The sequence below is a fragment of the Zonotrichia leucophrys genome, chromosome 18 (assembly GCF_028769735.1).
Source record: "Zonotrichia leucophrys gambelii isolate GWCS_2022_RI chromosome 18, RI_Zleu_2.0, whole genome shotgun sequence".
In the NCBI taxonomy this organism is placed as follows: domain Eukaryota; kingdom Metazoa; phylum Chordata; class Aves; order Passeriformes; family Passerellidae; genus Zonotrichia; species Zonotrichia leucophrys.
This window is the reverse complement of record NC_088187.1, coordinates 2,588,724-2,606,408: the sequence shown is the minus strand read 5'-3', so window position 1 is coordinate 2,606,408 and position 17,685 is coordinate 2,588,724. Positions and strand designations below refer to the sequence as shown.

General features: G+C 50.4%; 2 protein-coding genes across 3 annotated transcripts in view; one reads left to right on the top strand and one right to left on the bottom strand.

The window, feature by feature from the left end:
• CASKIN2 (CASK interacting protein 2) overlaps positions 1–17,685 on the top strand; it is a 77,258-nt gene that overhangs the window by 22,747 nt on the left and 36,826 nt on the right. The gene's annotated exons all lie outside the window — the stretch shown is intronic.
• LOC135455320 (melanin-concentrating hormone receptor 1-like) lies at positions 969–8,228 on the bottom strand. 2 transcript variants are annotated; one of them, XM_064728444.1, is made up of 2 exons: positions 7,986–8,228; positions 969–4,721 (listed from the first exon to the last, which is right to left on the bottom strand). In XM_064728444.1, the coding sequence occupies exons 1-2, from the start codon at positions 8,041–8,043 to the stop codon at positions 3,673–3,675; spliced, it is 1,107 nt and encodes a 368-aa protein (XP_064584514.1). In that variant the 5' UTR covers positions 8,044–8,228; the 3' UTR covers positions 969–3,672. The 2 variants fall into 2 exon arrangements, with proteins under 2 accessions (XP_064584514.1, XP_064584515.1); XM_064728445.1 differs by having other exon boundaries at positions 969–4,718.

Genomic DNA, 17,685 nt, shown 5'->3' with positions numbered 1-17,685 from the left:
CACGGCTGAAGATTTCTCCTGGGCAGGTTTAGCTGTGCAGAGACTTCAGGTGGAGAGGGATGTCCAGGGAAGGATGTCACCAGCTGGGCTCCAGGGAGCTCAGCTCCAGGGGTGGCTTGGCAGAGCTGTGACTGAGGGAGTTTATTTTGCTGCCTGAGGGACACAGGGAGGAGGAGAGTGGAACAGAGGTAACCGAGAAGGTTGAGCTGGGGACTGAATCCTGCCACGACCAGCCAAGGGTGGCTTTGTCACTAGGAGGGAAAGTAGGAGTAAAAGTAACTGGACCATCTGCCCTTTTGTGGGAGTTTATCAAGAGCAGAGCTGTGACATGTGGCTTCACTTGCACCTCTGAGGACAATGAGGGGAAGAGGAGGGGCTGGAGAGTGAACCCATCTGTCGCCCTGCTGTCTGACAAGGCAGCTCACAAACACATGGGATAAGTGCTGGCAAAATGAGCAGAGGAAATTTGTCTCCTCCGGCATAGTAGGCTGTTGATCTGAAAAAACAGATTGAATAGTTTTTCTATCACCCTTTGGTTTTGAGGGTGTTTTCCCCCTGTTTTTTCAGCTGGATTTCCCTTTGATTTCTCTCAAGATAGAAAGTGGGCTGTGTTTGGGAAGCAGGAGTGCTGGGAAATGAGCTGCCTTATCTCTGTGCCCTTCTCACGGCGCCTCTCGGGCAGCCCTCACAGCACTCCGGGCTCCCCATCCCTGCACGAGGAGCTGGGCCCTTCCCTGCTTTGCAATTCCCTTTATTCAGGCTCTGCCCTTGGTAACCAAGGCACTGAGACAGGAGATCACATAATAAATACAAAGAGCAGAGGCACAAAGAGGTAAAGCTGAACACAAACCAGAATGTCAATGGACTCTCTGGCTGAATAAAGCCAGCTCTGAAAAAGTTGGAAAAGGGATAGGATGTTTGGAGGAGGTCACACCAAGGTGCACAGAGACTGTTTAGCTCCTGGAAGGCCTTGCCTTATTATCTAGGTAGAGTGACACCTCTAAAGACATTGATCAGTAGGTTTGCTCCTAAGGACAGGCTTTTGTTCATCTTGTCCTGTGCTTTGGGGTGATTCTGGGAAGTTGACAAAAGTTATATGCTGGCTGTGTTCATTGCTAGTTTGCTTCCTGTCTGTGCCTTTCTTCCCAACCTCTCCATACATACACAGGTGTCCATATCCTGTCTTCTTAGGGAGTATTTGTCACACTTTTATGGATGTACACGGAAAGGGAAGGACCCCACAGCCAATATTTAACCATTTGGACTAGGAAACCCCTTCAGGACAGGCAGGAGAAACATAAGGGAATGGAAACCAAGAGCCTTTGCAGGGTAGTGGGACACTGGCTGATTGGAAGCTTTTTCTATGGTGTTGGGACCAGTCTCTCCAAAAAGGCTTTCCACCTCACGCAGATGAGTTCTACAGGACTTCAGGCTGGGAAGGTGCCTGTGTTGTGGTGAGTGTTGGACTGGTGTGTTGCCTTCAGTGTGATGAGATGTGGGAAAGGTCTGCCCCATAAAACCCCTCCTGAGTGCGGCCCCAGTTGGTGCTGGGGTGGCCTCCCTTCGTGGTTAGCCCACTGGCCCCTGTGGTTTTTAGCACATGGCTTGGCCACACCGGTCAGATGGACTCACTTCAGATGGGAGCAGACTCGTTCAACCATAAACACCTTTACTGTGTAAGCGAGATAAAATCTTCCATGTACTGCTCTCTGAGGGAGCCCTGGTATCTCGGGCTGTTTTCACTTCTCATACTTTCCTTATGGCTGGCACTAGAGGAAGAAACACCCACCCAGTCATTACCACCTCCTTTCCCAGAAAAGTGTGCCAGCTCCTGCCTTCCTTGCCTCATGGGAGAAAGGTAACACAATAGCTTCCCTTGTCCCGAGGGCAAGTCTGGCTGGCACAGCACACATCCTCCTCGACCTTCGCTCCATGAGCCCTTCAGGGAGAGGACTGACCAAAGAGCAAAGCAGCTCCATGGAAAACAGCAGGTGAACGTTCCTGGCAGTTAAAACGGAGCAAAGACTTTTGAGCCATAAAGCTTGGAAGTTCTGCAGGTGTCTGGCTTTGTTGGCTGGGGGAAACGCAGGAGAAACATCCACAAGATAATCTCAGCCACGGTCTGGATGTGCTGCTTTTGACAGAGCCTGGAAGAAAATACAGAGAGACCCTGTCCTGAGGTTTGTACAATGACTCAGAAAGCAAGGTGCTGCATGTGATGGTGTCAGAGGTGCTGGTGTTGCACACCTGGCTGCTTTGATCACCAGAGGTGAGCGAATGGCAGTGTGCTCTCTGCTGGGTGTAGGCTGAAATATTGGCTGTTCTTGAATGCACTTACAAGTGTGATGTGGGTGCATTAGGGGCACCTGTGAGTGTGTGTGTGTGGCTCAGGACATCCTGTGCAGGTCACAGTTTTGCTTTGGAGCTGAGTAAGGGTGAAATTCTGTTCTCAGCATATCGTGGGTGGCTGGTGGCGTGAAACCCTAAGTGTGGTATAACAAATTCCTTTGGACTGTTTGATCTTTTTAATTCTTTAAATTAAATCCATCTACAGTAACCAGTCCCTCCATGTCTGACAAAGTGCTGAACAATGCCTGCGTGGTCCCTGTGGAGCCCAGCACAGGCTGTCGGTGTAATCCCTGCTTTGAGCTGATCTCTGCTGTCTTTTCTCTACTCCATAATGAGCAGAGTTACTTCCTAACCTCCGACTGTTAAAGCTGCATATACAACACACCGACATTTAATTTTCCCTCTTTTAACTTTGTGTAAAGCATTTGTTATTTTTGAGGAAGCTTCATAAGCAACTCTGCTTCCCCTGAGCTGCTTTTTCACAGCTTCTTGCTCCACAGATTGTGATTTTTAGTCCTGCTTAAAACCCTCTGCCAGGGGTTCCCCAATGGCCGTGCAGACTGTGAGGCACAAGAGCAGCATGAAGAACTAGCACTGTGAAAATCTGCTCATTGGCATGAAAAACCACAAAGCTGGTGTTAGCAGCAACAGTTTTGAGAATTCTTTGCAGTCCCTTGAAGCAGTGTGATTATTATGTGTCTTATTTTGCTTGAAATATTTAGGATTAGCATCAAAATGAGCCCATTCTTGAAATGTTTTGGTTGCCAAACAATACAGCCCACTGGAGGCAGATGGGGCTGGACTGAAAAGCCAAGCAACAGGGCTGGGTGAGACTTCTGTCCCCAGGATTTCTCTGCTGTGTGCTTCTAGGGTATCAGCACAGCCAGCAAAGTCTCCGGATTACTTATTAAAAATATAAATATATGACATTGTGGTTCAAAGGTTCAAGGTTTGAATGAAGAAGCTCTATGTTGACAAGCTGCTTAGAACTCTTGGGCCAAGAGGTGAGGAATTATTGGGCAGTGTTGATAGAGGTTTTACTCTTGTAGGGTGAATATCCCGCCCAGAAATCCTCTTTGTGTCCTTTCTCTCTTTTCCACTCATCCTCTTTGGGCGCCCAGTGGTGGCAGAGTCCTCCTGTGCAGGGTGAAAAGCGGCAGCACACAGCATCTCATGGGCTGGGAGCAGTGCAGAAACAGAGTAATGAAGAAAGGAGGCACCTGCATTTTGGAGGTGGAAGTTTGTAGTCCATAGGCATCTCCAAGACCTGCCTGAAGCCGCTGTTCCTCCATCAAATCACAGATCCAGAGGCTTTCTGCTGCCCTAGTGAGCAGCCACAGTCACCGGCAGCGAGCGTGGGGAAAAGTCCTCCTGGAACTGAGTCTGCTGGGTGGATTCTGGCGCCAGCTTCAGGCACACGCTGGCCTCTGTCATGCTGTTGTTGTTGGCAGAGCTGCTGTTGCGGCAGGGCTCTTTGGCGGGGCGAATGGCCACCAAGAACTGGCGCTTGAAGGTCTCGCTGAGGGCGATGTACAGGAAGGGGTTGAGGCAGCTGTTGGCATAGCCCAAGCTAATGGCAAAGTTGTAGGCGTAAAAGAAGGCCATGGATGGGGTGTCGATGCCCAGGTGAACGAGCTGCAGGATGTAGAAGGGAGCCCAGCAAATGAAAAAGGCGGAGCAGATGGCGACTGCCATTCGGGTGACCTTCTTGGTACGCACCCGGAGGCTCCTCTGGGGCAGCGGCACCACGGTGGTGGCCATGTGCTGGAGGATCTTGAAATAGACCACGCAGATGATGACCAAGGGCACAGCGAAGGCCAGCATGAACTGGTAGAGGGTGAACCAGTAGATGTCAGTCTCTGGGTTGGGGAGCAGGAGGGCGCAGCGCACGGTCCCGTCCTCCAGGGGCATGAGGCCTGCGTACATCCACACGGGGATGATGGTCAGGAAGGACAGCAGCCACACCAGGCAGATGACGACAGCGGCCACACACGGCGTCCGGACATAGGTGGACTTGAGGGGGTACACGGTGGCCAGGTAACGGTCCAGTGTCATCACTGTGAGGATGTTGGTGCTGGTGATCTGGCTGTTGGTGTCCAGGGCCGTGATGATGGTGCACAGGGGAGCTCCAAAGTACCATGAGCCGTTGCCTAAGAGCTGGTGGATGAGGAAGGGCATGCCCAAGAGGAAGAGGAGGTCCACGATGGAGAGGTTGAAGATGAAAATGTCAGGCACGGTCTGCTTGCATCTCAGCTTCTTCTTCTTGACGATAGTGAAGATCACAATGAGGTTCCCCATGATGCCCAGGAAGCAGATGATGCTGAAGAGACTGGGCATGATCACATTGGTGTGTGGTGCCGGCTTCTCTGCTACTGCCAAAACAAACCAAAGCAGTGAGTGCAACCCAGAGACAACCTCTTTACAATTCAGTGTGCTTGCCCTGTCCTGCAGATGGACCCATCCCCATCAAAGACATAGATTGGAATGATTTTTAATACCCTTTCCAGCACTTGGAGAGGCTAAGCTGGGGATTTGGCACTTCCTTTTCTGCCTCTCAGTACGTGCAGCATGCCCAAACCTGGCTATGTGCAGGCATCTTTCCTCAGCTCTCCCGATGTGCTTCTGTCCTGCTCTGCAACTCCCCAGCCCTTTTTTGAGAGGCTGACCTCTGGCTGGCATGCCTCTGCATTCACCAGCACCTGACAGAGTTGAGAGTAACTTTTATTCCATGCAGTGAAGTGTTTTTAGCTGTTTTTGAGGGGAGTGGGTGAGGCAGCTTGTGCTTCCCACACTGGAGAAGTAAAGCCTTCCTGTGGGTGCCAAAATCTGGGTAAAGTCAATACTCAAGCTGCTGTCAGAAAGCTTCAGTTCATTTGTTGGGTAGTTTATCTGTTGTATGGTGTGAGACACAGAGTTCATTGGCCATGCAGGCAGACACCTCATGCTTATCTGTATTGTGAGAGCTGGGACTCTGCTCTGGCTGTGTCCCCGTTCTCTTACCAAGGTTAGGCCAGAAAGCATTCTCCTTTCCCTCTTCCTTCCCTGCCTCTCTCACTTTCTCTAGTTTTTTTCCTGCTAAGAAATCCAAGTATGTGGTCAGACAAGGATTGGGAGTATGTTTCAGAGGGGCCCTTCAACAGGGATTGTCTTAGGAGAAAAACAGCTTAAAGCTACTGTCTTTGAGTTGTGGATATGATTGGATTTCCAAGGCAAAATTCTTGCCTGATAACACTTAGCTTATCCACACCAATGCTTGACTGTTCCTCTTTGGGGTGGGACCTGCAAACATAATCAAATTCACATTGGCCTTGTCCCTCACCAGGATGTAAAATCACATTTTGAAGCCACAAGCTCTTGGGCACAGGAGGTGGTGTTGAAGGCACTGATGGTGGTGCTCTCTGTTCTGCAGGGTTCCCATGTGTGCTGAAGTCTAAGGCAGCCCTTCTTAGCTGAGGCAAATCTCATTTCATCTCATTACTCCTCTCCTATGGGACCCGGTGGGGTTTTTTTTCTAGGAAATGGTTTTGTGTGAGTTATTTATGTGGCTGTTACAAGGACTGTTCGTGACAGCCCCTCAGCCCAGGCTGCCTTTCATTGAATTGCAGATGATTCAATGTGCTGCTAATTGGAAATGCTTTCAGGCACTGAACTGTTCCATCTCCTTAGCAGCAGAAGTGGGGAAGCCTCCTCCAACAGAACCTAGGGAAATCTTGACAATTAGATTAAGTGGAATAAGAGATACTTGCAGGTGTAGTCTTTGCCAGAGCTGCGTCTGTTTGCTGAAGTGGTATTTGCTGACTTTGACCTCTGGAATTCTTGAGTACAAACTCCTCCACATTTCCTTTGGCGTGAAGAGAAGTTTGACGGAATTAGCGAGATAACTGGGGCTACACTGCTGGCCTGTGGCTGGAAATGTGTGTGCCATATTTCAGTGCTCTTAGAAGTGGCCACGATGAGCTGCCACTGGCTCAGTCCTTTTGGCACTAGGAAGGAGCAGCTTAGGCATGAACAAGTCCAAGGGCAATGCCAGAACCCAATAAAGCAGTTCCTGCACCATTTTATTGGGATGCCTCTCTGCAGGTGTTGGAAAGCAGCCAGTGAGGCACAGAAGAGCTAGCAGGGGGCCTGAAGGTGGAAGCCAGGCTTGGCTGACAAGACAAAAAAACCTTGTCCAGACCATTTGTGGCGGTTTAAGTGCTCCCTGTTCCTCCCCGTGACCCGTTAATGCAAGAAAATATCCCCTGTTATGTGATTTTTAGCAGATAACCTACAGCCATCAGCAGCCTCTTGAAATCTGACACTCTTGAGCATCCAAAGATATCTCAAGCCTCCTTAATGCTGGAAGATGGAGGACTAGAAACTGGAAGATGATGATTCTGGTCCTGCTGTCCTGCACGGAGCTGTTATGAATTCTGATCTCCTTTCTTTTAACCACAAACCTTATGAGTGTGGTGGGAAAGGATTGTTTGAGTGAAACATAAATGCCACATGGTTAGCTGGAAATTGGGACAAAATGTCCCTTTCCTGCTGTGTAATCGATGCAGTGCTCATGGTGATTCCGTAACAGTTGGAATGAGCTCAGCCATCCTCAGAGCAGGATGTGTGCAGGCCCAAAGGCTCTGTGTGAGGGTGGGCTGTGCAGTGCTGTAGCACCTGTCCTGCTGATGCTGTCTGTGCAAGCAGGACTTGCATGAATGATCAGCTGCACTAGTTTGGAGCTGTAGTTCATGTGTGTTTAATGGGCTGGAGTCAGAAGAGCACATCTATCAAATACTCAAAAGTTCTGTCTTTTCTAAAGTCTCTTTCATCTTGAGACATCATTGAATCTGAATTTTCAGTGCTGCTTTTGTGCATATCCAAGTGAATATATTTTGTGTTTAACCAGCTACTTCAGGCATTGATTTGTCCTTGTTTGTAGGTCTGTGGCTGCCCTGATAGTTCTTCTTAAAGTCCCAAAGGGGCTGCACTGTGTGAACTGAATGAGGACTGGGCTAATTTTTTTCTCTAAGGTGGTTGTCGTACTAAGCCATACTCTGATATAGAGTAATAGACTTCATCTTCACTGCATTTCATAAGGAAGTACCTAAGGCACACTTTTGGTTTCTAAAGGACCGTGCTGGTGCAGAAAGAGTCAGACCATATATAAACCACCTTCTGTTGAAGAGTTTCACCTACTTAAGCCATTGAGAACTGTATTGCCCGACCCTAAACTATTGATTTGAAAACAGGGTCGGAATGGAGCAAACGGGAGGCTGGTAAGGATCTCTGCATCCCTCTCCAGCGCTATCTCATCTTTTCTGTGCTTCCCTCCCCGTCTAGCCGGGCTGGTTCCTCCCTTCCCAGCAGCCAGGACCTGCGGGCTGCTGGAGTTTGCTGCCTGGCAGCCAACAGGTAGCGGCTGGCGGGGCCGGGCGGTGTTTCAGCGGTGCCGGGGGTCCCGCAGCCCCGGGGACCCAGCGCGTCCCGTCCCGTCCCGTCCCGTCCCGTCCCGTCCCGTCCCTCCGCCCGCCCGGCGCTGTCCGGCCGCGGGTGCTGAAGGCGGCCCGGCCCGGGCAGGGTGGGGGTCCCCGCCGAGCCCCCGTCACCCCCAGCCCCATCACCCGCAGCCCCTCCGAGCCCCGCTCAGCCCCGCTCACCGGAGCCGTTCTGAGCCTCCGGCGCCGAGAAGTTGCGGGAGGAGTTGCCGGGGGCCATGGCCGGAGCGCCGGGAGCCGGGACGGGGAAAGTTGGGCAAGTTCCCCGCGTTGGGACGGGCCGCGCTTTGCCCCGCGGGAGGAGGAGGAGGAGGGAGCCCTTCCTCCCTCCCTGCCTGCCTCCCTGCCTGGCAGAGCCGGCGAGCGGCGGCTGAGCCGGGCTGCGCTCGGAGCCGGCTCTGACATCAGGAGCAGCTGACTCGGGCGGACACGCCGGGGGCGAGCGTCCCTCGCCGCTGCCGGTGGGAGGGAACGCGGGGCCGGCCCCGGGGCCGGGCGGTGCCCCCGCACATCACACCCCAGGGCTCCGGTCTGCGCCCTCCGCTCACAGCCAGCCTGCGCTCGCCCGCCCCAGGAGGAGTACCAAATTTATTTTTTTTTTTTAACTAGTTCTGATCTGCCTTCAGTGTGTATTTTTCTCTTTACAGACACATGCACTTTTCGTCCCCGAGCCATAGGCACAGCCCCAGTGGGGCTGAAGGATGTTAAGGGAGCAAATTACCCGCTGAAAACTGTTGCTTTCACCCTCTGATGCCTCTAACTGCAATTCCAACCTGAGACACTTCACTTGTAATTAATTCTCTGCTCTTTTCTGCTGTTCTGCTTCTTGCCACAGCTCATTTGCTTCCTAGCTCCAGAAATTAGCTCTGTTGCTAGCTCAGATTTTATTTGTCTTCTATTTGCCTTAAAAATACTAGGAAAGGACTCCCTTGGGTTTTGAGAAGCTGTTTTATTCCTTTTCTTTGCCTTGCCAGAGCTGTAGCCTGTGCTTTTCTGTGGCTTTGAGCTGATGATTGCCTTGTGCTCCTGGCCACTGTTTATACATGAGATGGATTCCTCCGTTACGGTTTGATAAATCACATGTTACCAAGGCAAACAGATCGTTCTGTACCTCAGAGCACTTCCTGGACTGAAAAAAAACCCCATGGTATCATGTCAGAAGCCTGTGAGAAATCCTTCTGCCTGTGAGCAGCAACAGGCAGGGTTTTCTCTGTGGCAGAGCACAGTGCAGTGGATATGGTTTGCTTTATAACAATGACATATGTCTGCCTGGAAATCTGCCTTGTTTCTGTCTCTTTCTTTCAGTAGTTGCAAAGGCTACAATCAGCTGCATGAGAAATTTTTTGCAGCTTCATAATTCTGTAGGAATCAATCTGTACCTGTAAAAGGGAGGCCCAGCACACACAGAGCAGCAATCCCAGCCAGATTTGGCAGCAGCAGTTTCAGTATGGGCCAGTTTTGTGTAACCCAAAGGAGTTCATCATTATTAGGTTGTCCTCTAGTGGACCAGCAGCAGACAGAAACCTGGTGCACATTTTGCCCCGGCATTGAAGCTCTTAGAAATCTGAGACAGGATGAGGCCAATTTGCTCTGCTGTAAGGTTTTTGTTGAGTCTCTGGAGTTGCCTCAGTCAGTGATTTGCCTGTGAGTTTTTTTCCATGGCAGGTATCTGTGGTATCTAAGTTTTGAACATGTACAACTTGTTGAAAAGTGGTGTTTCTCAGTTAATACTTTCTTTAAAAACTGTTTCCTTCACATCTTGGATGAATGTAAGTGTTCATCTGTATGGGGTTACTGCTGCAAAGCAAGCACTGGTTTGTGTGTGGGTGTTGGAGTGTTGTGAACAGAGTGCTGTCCTCTGCAGAGTGCCTTCAGATAATTTAGTTTTATGCAGGCTTGGAGTATGGATTAGGAGTATTTGCATAGGAAACTGGTAGGCAGTTGCTATTGCAAATATTTTCCCTGCATAGACAGGCTCCTACTCACTTTCCCTGGAGAGAAATGTGGTATCTTATAGCTTTCAAAGAAAGAATCTGACATTTAAATATAGCAGTTGTTCCAAAGCACACATTTAGTTTTACTTTGCAATCTCAGCTATTGCTGTTCACTTAGAAAAGCCTCACACATGAGGAAGGTGTAATTCCTCCTTCTCAGCTGTAGAGGCATAAAAACCCACAGCAGCTCTGTCCCTGACATGACAAAGCCATGCTCAGCGTCTGAGATCTCCCTCACCACCATTTCTGTGTCACTGTTTCATTACTGGGCTTTTACATTCAGGCTTTGACAAGGTTTGTTTTCCCCTTTTTTTTGCTCTGTCAATAATCTGGACGTTCTTGCCCTGGGGAGGGACTGGTTGTGCAGAGTTTTGCCGAGTTTGGAGGGGTAGAGAGACGGGAGGAATTGGAACTGCAGCCAGGGGTGATGCGCAGCCTGTCTGTGCGCAGAGCGCGCCGTGGGCAGCACGAGCAGCTCAGTAATCGGCTCATTATCTGCCTCAACACTTGGAGACAGCAGCTCTCTGAAGGACTGGTTCTGTGAGTGTTCATCTGCTGGAAACTGCAGCGGGGATGAGCTCTCAGGGGACCTTGGGATACAGCCGATGAGTTGTGCTAACCACTGCAGGTAATTACAAGGAAGATTGAGGCACTAACCCCTTGAAAACACCTCTTAAGAGAGAGATATAGTAATTAACATTTAGACAGGGAACTGCCATCTCGACAGCCTAATGATGTAGATAAAAGTGAGGAAATGGAGCTCAGCCCTTGAACATAAAAGAAAGAAAAATTACTTCTTCCTACAAACTTGGCATCACCACTACACTTAGACCATCCTGTCTGCAACATTGCTGTTATGAAGAAAGATAGTAATCATCCAAAGCTGCTGCTGGGCAAATTCTGCAACCAGGGAATGAATCTGGCTGGTCTAACAGCGGTTGAACCCTGAAAGGCTCCTGCATTTCAGTAATGAGTTATATTTCCTGTGCCTGTCCCAGCTGGAGATCCTGACTTACGCAACACGAGTGGAACCGCAGCATCCCATGGGGCAGAGAGCAGCGCCGGCTTCTGTTACCGTGCTACTGAAACCATCTCCCCAGCTGGTTTCACCAAATAATTTCTCATTAAATGGAGACCTTCTCATTTGCTAAATATTTATTTAGCACCTGGCTGCTGCTCTGATTTGCACTCTGGAGAGAGAAGCCTTTCCTAAGAGCCAGGTTGCAAACCCTCCCCTCTAACTCACTGCTCTCCTTACTCACGACTCCAGACTTACAGAATGGGCCTCTGCGTTTTTATTGCTTAGCTCTTTGACTGTGATTATATTGACCAAGTAGCCTAATAGGTGAAGTTTTGTCCTTGTAGTGGCCTTAGGGATAGGGATGATCTCACTCAGGATGTGTTAGACATGGTGCATCATCCACGCTGACTGAGTGCTGATAGCTGCACATCAGTCTCCTTTCTTTCCAGGCAAGATTGATAAAACAGTTTCCAACTGCTGCTTCATTTTATCTCGTTTGATGAAAGTGGGTCTTTGCCACATAACATCTTCCTTCCCTGTAGATGAGAAGTGATAGCAAACTTAAACAATTTCCCTAAAGCCACATGCTGAGCTTGAGGTCAAAAATTGACAGTAATTCTCTCTACAACAGCCCTGGTTTAGGCAGCATCTTATCCCTCCTCCTGCAATGTCTATATCAGCACAACTTTTTTATCTTCACAGAGGGATGTGTACTGAATGAAATGATCTGATTCAAAAACTAAACACAGAAAACTCAAATGTTTGGAGAAGTAGGTTTGCGAAAGCAGCTTGGTGGTGACTCAGGTGCTGCTGTCATTGATCCAGATGTGCACAGCTGTATGTATGGTCTGGCAGGTTGGAAAGAAGCTGATGTTGCCTTGGTGCCATATTTGATTCAGGTCGGTGCTACAGTGTGATTCAGTTCTGCCCTGAGCTGCTATTAATGAACAAGGAGCCTGAGCCATGAGCAAACTCCTGATTTCCCAACTCCCAGGCTCTGCTTTCTCTTAGACATGAGCATCTCTAATGAAAGCAGCAGGTGAACTCTCTTTCTCAGCTGCTCAATAGCCACATGTGGCTTTATAGGAATTCTTCAGCTAAATGATCGCCTAAGCTCTTCTGTTATCTGTGCTGGATTTCTAATTAGTTAACACAAAGTGGGCATTTATCTGAAACCAGATGATGACCTCCTCTCTCCCTCCTGGTTCCTGCCCTTGAAATGACAGGTCCGAGCTGCCTGGCTCATTCCAGTCCCACACTGCTAATTTGAGGTTTAAGCCCTCAGCCTTTGCCCATCCCACTGCTCTCAGCGAGCCAAAGGCCAGGGCAGCACCTTCTGTGGTTTTGTTTTCATTGCTAAAGGTTAGAGGATCCCAGAGACAAAGGCACAGCCAAAAATAACAAGGGGCTAAGCAGGACTTGCCCTGCGAGAGGCTGTGGGGCTCCAGGGCAGGGTCAGCCCATGTGCTGAGCTCAGGGATGTGGATGTGGGCTTGGTGAAATGGGCAGATCCCCGTGTCCTTGTCTGAGATAAGAAGCTGCCAGCACATCTTGACGTTGGACAGGAACAGCCCTCAGGGAGACAAATCCTGCCTCAGGGTATGTATTTGTTGTTAGTCACTGATTCCCTTTTACAAGAGCAGGCATTAGCACAAGGAGAAGGCAGCTGGAACCTGAATTCCTCCTGAGTCTGAACTGAGGGGAAGAAAGTTTTGGCTTGGATCTGTGGCTTGTGGATAACTGTTCATGGAGCTCAAGAGGAGACAGAAAGGAGGCTTGATGTGGAGAGTTGATGATCAAGAATTGGTGTCTGCCCAACCCAAAATGAGTGCTGTGCCATCCTTCTTTTCAATGAGAATTAGGATGTTGTTAAGCTTGGAAATGGAAATGGAAATTACAGATCCAAGATGAAGCAAAAGGGAAAATCCTGAGAGGTTCAAGTCAGGGAAACGAGATAAACTCCATTCAAAGTCTGGAAAGAGCTGTCACATGAAATTGCAAATCCAAGTGTAAGGATTTGTGACAAAGCTAATAAAAAAGTGGTGTTTTATAACCAGAGACTGCAATCCTGCTGCCTAGTCCTGAGAAGGGGCAGGGGGGGAAGAAAGCAGTAATAGTTGGTTTTTTAAATCTACCTGAAGTCCAGTAAAACATTTGATACAGCGTGTCACAGGAAATTTTTAGTTTGCAGAAGATGTGAACAAGCACAAAATCTGTAAAATTAATAAGGCATTAAATGCCAAGTGAGACTGAAGCCTTGTGTCAAGGGGGCTGTTAGCAGTGGTAGCATGGGATGGGAAACCCTCCTGACACAAACCTGCAGGCCCCTGCAGGAAAAGCTCTGCTCACCTCACTGCTGGGTTGCTGGAGCAGCCAGATGTTCCTTTCCTCTCCACTTCCCCCCAGGGAAAACAACCATATGTTCCCTGTGCCACTGCAGGGCACAGTGGCATCTGCTGGGCTTGGAGGCAGTGGCTCAGGGCAGTGGAAGAGGTGGGAACCTTTTAAAATGATAATGAAAAAGTAAAATGATGCTCACTTATGAAAACAATAATCAGTAAAGCTCTTTGCCTCTTGGGCTGTTGAACACGGGCAGAGGCAGATGCTCCAGCAGCAGCAGCCAGCATTTGTTATCAGCTGGGAGTTCATTAGCTGGAAAGATGGGAGAGGAGCAGGATGTGGGTTCAGTGTGAGCTCCCTGTTTAACATGGCTCAGAAAAAGGTAAATGTGGCTCTCAGAGGGACCTGCTGAGATGTTTCCCTGGCAGGAGTTGTTGTGTAAACTGGAGGTGAGGCTTCCTCTGGAAACCTGCACGGATTCTTCATCTTTCATGTCCAGATCTGCACAGAAAGTTGAGCTGCAGGAGCACTGAATGAGTCAGGACAGAGTAAGGGCACAGGGAGGTGACCAGGGCGATGCTGGGGATGACAGGCCTGGTACCACATCCAGGCTCACAGAAAAGATGCTTTCTCCAATGGTGCATTCTTTCAGAATCAGAGCAGGTTCCAGGAGAAGGGTTAAACAAAGCAGAAGCTGGCCATTTTGCTGGTTGCCTTAAAATACTTGGAGAGAGTTCATCTGGATAAAATCAGCCCCAAATGTTATTTTTGATTGACTCAGTTCCTGGAGGTTTTGCGGCAGTGGAAGATGCAAATACATCACTGTGATGCTTTCTAAATGTCCCAGTTTGCCACTGGGTGTCTTTCTCTCCTCTCCCTCTGATTTTTCCTGGTGTGTGAGAAGGGCTGTTGGTCTGGAAGGCAACAGAGATATTTCTACTGCCTCCTGCCCTGGGTTATTACTCTGTGCAAAGGCCCCTTCCCACATCTTGAGCCACCATAGCCCCATGGTTCAGCGCACTCAGATCATCGTTCCACTGGCCCCGTGCACAGTGGCCTGCTAATGCCTGGGGGGTTTTCCTCTGATCCTTATTTTCCAGACTGGGGTGGCAGTCAGTGCCTTTGCAAAGCAATTTTAAATGTGCTAAGTTTTGTGTAACACCATGTGTGTGTGTACAGATCTGGGCTGCTGAGGTTGCAGCTGAGGTTGTCAGCAGACCCAAGAAGCCAGACCTATCTCTAGGTCCAGGATTTATTCCCATCAGAAATCATAGTTAATTAAAGTCTTCTTCTGAAAGGAATTTCTTAGCCACACTAGAGGGATAACAAAGTGAAAGCCGTGTCCTTAATCCTGCCCTTTCATCTCCTAGAAATTCCTTCCTCTCCTGTCTCTTTCTCTCCGTCCTGATTGTTAAAAGAAATGAGAAATAATTTCCACTTGGAAAAAACCCAAGACAACAAAACTGCAGCCCAGCTGATCACAGCAGAAGCCGAGGAGACAGAGCTGAGAGGAGGGAGCTGTTAATGAAGCATCAGCAGCGAGCCAGGGGCAGGAGCTGGAGCCCATCCAGATGGCACCGCTAATTCCCTGCATCCACTAAACACACACATCCTCCCGGGAAGGGCTCGGCCGAGCCTCTCACAGCCCTGGTCAGCTGCAGCCTCGCCCCCACCCCAGCACGGGATTTGCCTGGGTTATTCCAGGCCTCCAAATCTGAATTCCCTCTATGGATGGGGAATGACATCTTCCCTGCTGACCCATCGAGGGAAAATGGAGCCCCAGACTTTGGTTTCCATGCATTCCTGCATGGATGCATCAGCGCTCCAATTGCTGCTCTCCTTCCTGTCAGCACGGCTGGGAAGGGCCAGGAGGAGGAGGAGGAGAGGAGCAGTGGGGATGGAGGGATCAATAGGGATGGGGAGCAGGGCTGGCAGCGTGGGGAGCAGCATGGCCCCGATGGCAGAGTGAGCTGTGGCTGTGCTGGCACTGCCCTGTCTGCTCCTGAGCTCCCACAGCTTCCCTCCATCCCCAGGCAAACCGGATCCTCGTGTTTCCTGGCCTGGCAGATAAGGCGGCCTCGGCATTAATCAGGAGGCCTGGAGAATGGGATCAACGCAAGGCAGGCGTGCTGCACACTTAATCTCCTTTACTCCCTGATGATGGATGGAGCTCATTGCAGACATTAATCAAGTCTGTGTGTGTGCACCAGGCAAAATGGATTAGACACTGTGCTGCTGGCAGAGGCATGTCCTGAGTCCCTGGGCAGTCCTGAAGGAAGCCCAGCGTGGTGGCAGTGCCAGTCAGGGCTGCAGCACAGCAATGTGGTGTGGGTGACAGGGATTACAGCTGCCAGAGCCCCAGCATTGCCCAGGTGTGTCCCCACTTCTGCTCTGCTGGTGCTGGCTGAGCCCTCCTCCCTAGGGGCTCAGGGCTGTGAGGTGTGTTCTGGTCAGGGCTGGATTGTGCTCATCCTTGGAGCTGCTCTTCTAAACAATGTGCAGAGGTCCTGGGATGGTTTCAGGGACATTGGAACATCTCCAGTTATGCAGCCCCCAGATCTGCCTGTTACCCAGAGGAGACACAGCTGCCTGTGAAGGGAAGCTCTGGTGGGAATGGAAAAGGAGCATCAGGCAGCAGAAGCCACCTGTGAGTCTCTGGAGACCGTGGACTCTCCTGGATAAGCAGGAATAGGATCCACTGTCACGTCCCAGCCCTGGCCATGGCTCTGCAGAATCCCTTGTGAAAGGCACTTTTCTAGTGTGAGATTTTGTTCCAGCTGTGTGTGAACTGTGCCACTTTGGACATCACGGATTTGAGGAGTGGTGTCTTGGAAGCAAAGCAAAATGTTTTCAGGCAACATGAGAAAAATGTTCTTCATCTGCTTCGTACCGGCATTGGAAGGACCAGCAGTAAGAACAACCCCAAACCCTTATCTTCCAAAGGGGGAGAAGTTCAGGCCTGAGGAAGCAGAGGGAAATGCCCTGGAAAGTTATGGACCGTGCCTCTGCACAGACGTCACGGCCCAGGATGTGGATTTGCAGCACAGCCACCCTGCAGCAGCAGCTCAGGGGCAGCTCAGGGTATTCCTGCGGGCATTCCCGGCCCCGATGCCTTGGAGCGATGCCGGTGGCCCGCGCGCTCCTGCTGCACGGCAGCTGGAGGCTGCAGTATCCACTGACAGCCAACGAGTTGTGGTTTTCTGATGATTAATGACACCTCCCTCCTCATGGGAGCCATTCAGCCTCCACGCAGCTGGATGATAACGGAGCCAGAGCGAAATTTGGGTGTTTCCAGGGAATAAGGTCCACAGGCTGTGAGTGCGGTGCTGCAGTTGTGAGTTGGTTTATTCCCCCCACATCAATCCTAGAAGGGGCTCAGTTTCTGCAGGTAAATGTGCCTGACCTTCATTTCCAGGATGGATGCAAGTGGGTGGGTGGAATCCAAGAGGTTTGTTAACAGACATTTTCTTTCCCCCCTCTGCCTTAAGTGCAAAGCCCAAATGACATCAAAGCAACAGAAAGTCTAATCCCATTTTGAATCAGTGCAAGCACATGCAGCGAATGTTAAACAGGGAATCCGGCTGCAAAAAAAGGGAGGATTATCTTTAATTTCCTGAGTAAGGGACTAAGCAAGGGAGACAGAGAGAAAAGAAAGGCACAAGAGCAGAAAGAAGTGGCTGTCAGCACAGGGAGGCTGGAGGGGGACAGAAGAGGAAGGCAGGGCGAGGAGGACAGTGCGAGCAGCAGCTCACGTGTACCTGGAGGGGTGAGTCCAGCAGGAGCCAGGAGCTGGCACGTGGGAAGGAGCCCCATGCCAGCACCTGCCCAAGTTCCCACAGGGATTCAGGGGCAGGATTTGGGTTTGCTGTGCCAGGGCAGGGGCTGGTGCAAGCTGTAACTCCTGGCTTGCACATCTTCCAGCCAGGGCTGAGGAGCTGCTTTTCAAGGGAGCTCAGAGCTGGACTGCCAGCAAGGTGTTGGTGACCTGATTACTTTTGTGGGGGGAAACTATTTGTTGCAAAAGATACTACCAGAGCAGAGCTTCCTAACCCACCAGGCCCTGCTACCTGTCTGAGAGCTGACTCTGGGTGGGTTTCTGAAGCTCTTTGCCACCCTCAGGTCCCACCAGCTCTGCTAAGGGCAGTCACTGCTGCATTTCACACCAAGGCTGATGTTCACTTTCACAGGGCATGGGTTCATGGAGCTGTGTCCAAGTTCTGGCTTGGGTCTGGGATGCATCCTGGCACTGAAGCCCTCCTGTGCTGTGGCGTGGCAGGAGGCGTCTGGGGCCAAACCAGCCCAAAGCTCTGCCTGCCAGAGCCTGGTCCCTGGGAGGGAGCTGTGATCCTCTTCCTCCTCCTTGTGGGCAGTGCATCTCTCTCTTGATCAAGCTCCCTAATTCATCTCCTTGGACTGCTTCCAGCAGCAGCTCTTGCCAGGAGGGTGTGTAAGAGGCAGTGGAGTAAATACCCACGTAAGCACCTTTGTGTGCAGATCCTCTGTGCTG